The 2051-nt window shown below is 31.8% G+C and overlaps 1 protein-coding gene across 1 annotated transcript; it reads right to left on the bottom strand.

Moving 5' to 3' along the window:
- Nucleotides 1-3: 3 nt before the first annotated feature.
- LOC108626570 (protein MTO1 homolog, mitochondrial-like) lies at nucleotides 4-2042 on the bottom strand (the record flags this gene model as incomplete). Its single annotated transcript, XM_026814938.1, has 5 exons — nucleotides 1860-2042; nucleotides 731-955; nucleotides 369-668; nucleotides 120-296; nucleotides 4-62 (listed from the first exon to the last, which is right to left on the bottom strand). Coding segments are annotated over exons 2-5 (747 nt in total), but the record flags the coding sequence as incomplete, so codon positions are not given.
- Between the last annotated feature and the right edge of the window lie 9 nt (nucleotides 2043-2051).

The raw sequence follows: 2051 nt of genomic DNA, 5'->3' as shown, positions 1-2051 counted from the left end.
TGGTAATTGTATACGGCATTTAGAAAAATCTATCGTCGACTTTTCTATCCGCGGCGGAGTACCTATTAAAAGCAGACATTTTTTATTTTTAATTTATGAATAAAGTATAAGACAATTACCAGTTTTCAATCTTCCTATTCTAAATCCGATTCTTTCTAATGTATTGGCTAATCCGATGCTAGGTTCGTCACCGAGCCTGCCAGCAGGCCTCTTCTCTAAACCAATATTAATTTGTCCCTTTAAAAATGTACCCGTCGTTATGACGACCGCATCGCTGTATATTTTCGTTCCATCCTCTGCAATATAATTTTCATAAATGTAGTTTCTTCAAACATAATGATATGCATTTGATTCTAAATGACAATTACTAAGAATTATTCCATGGCATGTTGGAGAATCTCCTTGGATGATTAAATCTTCTACGGAAGATTCATATATTTGTAAACCGGGTGTATTGAACAATTCTTGTTGAAGATGTTTCTTGTATAAAACACGATCAATTTGAGCTCTGTAGCCCCATACGGCAGGTCCTTTGGATCTATTCAACATCGTATAATTAATGCCTGAGATATCACATATACGACAACAGACTCCATCCAAAGCATCTACTTCTCTCATGAGATTTCCCTTTCCAATTCCACCAAAAGATGGATTACACGACATTTCTCCTATAAAAATGAGATTGTTCATTTTACATTGTTTAGTATTAAAAGATGAATAGACTTTATACCTATTGTACTCTTTTTATGGGTGATAAGTAGCGTGTTTGCACCCATTCTAGCTGCAGCTGCACAAGCCTCTGTTCCAGCATGACCACCACCAATGACAACAACATCGAACTTGCACTCATGATTGTTCGATGAGAAATTTCTTATAAATTGTAAATATCTTTGTCTAAAATTTCTGCTTAATGCAGATAATTTCATATTTTTTAGATTCATTCTATTAGAGTATCCTAGGACAGAAAATGAAATATTTTATCAAAAGTCATTAAATTGTTTATTTTAATAATCGTGTATACATGACAGTTTCAATATACAAATACATGAAGATATATTAATGCTTATGATATAAAAAATTCATGAGCTTTTAACTTTATAAATAAGGAATTGTATCTCACTGCATCTCTAATTCTTGGTAGTATTAATTTATCGCACATAGTTTCTTTGTCTACAAAATCCATATCCATATATTTTAACTTATTCATAAACTCTATGACAAAATTATAACAATTCATTGAAAGTTCATTATAATTCTCAGACCTCCATTTAGAGTCTTTTAACATTGCTTTTAGTGTTTCATTCCAATGATTATCCCACGATGAAGGGATTATGCTTATTGCAATGCAACTCGTCCATCTAGAGCAATCATTAATGATTAGACCTTCTTTGTCATATTCAAAAACAATTCCTTGAGAATTTGATATTCCTATGTGCAAGTCATGGGCAATATCATAATTAGTTAAAAAATCTCCTCGAGATGGTCTTACAACTACAGCATTCGGTTCATGCATGGCATTAGCATATGGATATGGAATAACAAAAGGTTCTACTTCAAAATTCACAATAAGTAACTTGCAAAGAGGACATACATCTAGGATATTTTTACAAAATATACTTTTCGAACAGCAATGACGAAAACATAATATTCTGGTGTCAGAATCCATAATAAATGGGAATTGTAGGTTAGGATAGATATCCTTGAGGATAAGAATCAAAATACTTTCAAAAGTAACATCGCGTTGTTGATTTCGTATTTCGATTGATGCACGTGAACGCTATAAATGAAATACACTATGATAAATAAAGAAATCGTATGAATAATGAAACAAAAGTAACGATGAATTTTTAAAGAATTACCTGTACAAATTATGTATAATATTTGTATATAGTTTCACGCCAATTTCCTTATTTTATGATACGTTTTCATACTTTATCACGCGAAGTATTCAATTCTTCTCAACATAAATCTTACAGTAAATAATTGGACACCAAGTAAACGTTTACTGTACGATTTTGTGAAATGCATGCAGCTGTTGGCAAAAGCAGTTA

This window comes from Ceratina calcarata, unplaced genomic scaffold (assembly GCF_001652005.2).
Source record: "Ceratina calcarata isolate Rehan_Ccalc_2016 unplaced genomic scaffold, ASM165200v1 scaffold4191, whole genome shotgun sequence".
NCBI classification, from domain to species: domain Eukaryota; kingdom Metazoa; phylum Arthropoda; class Insecta; order Hymenoptera; family Apidae; genus Ceratina; species Ceratina calcarata.
The sequence above is the reverse complement of the archived record's forward strand: the minus strand, read 5'-3'. Positions and strand labels throughout refer to the sequence as shown.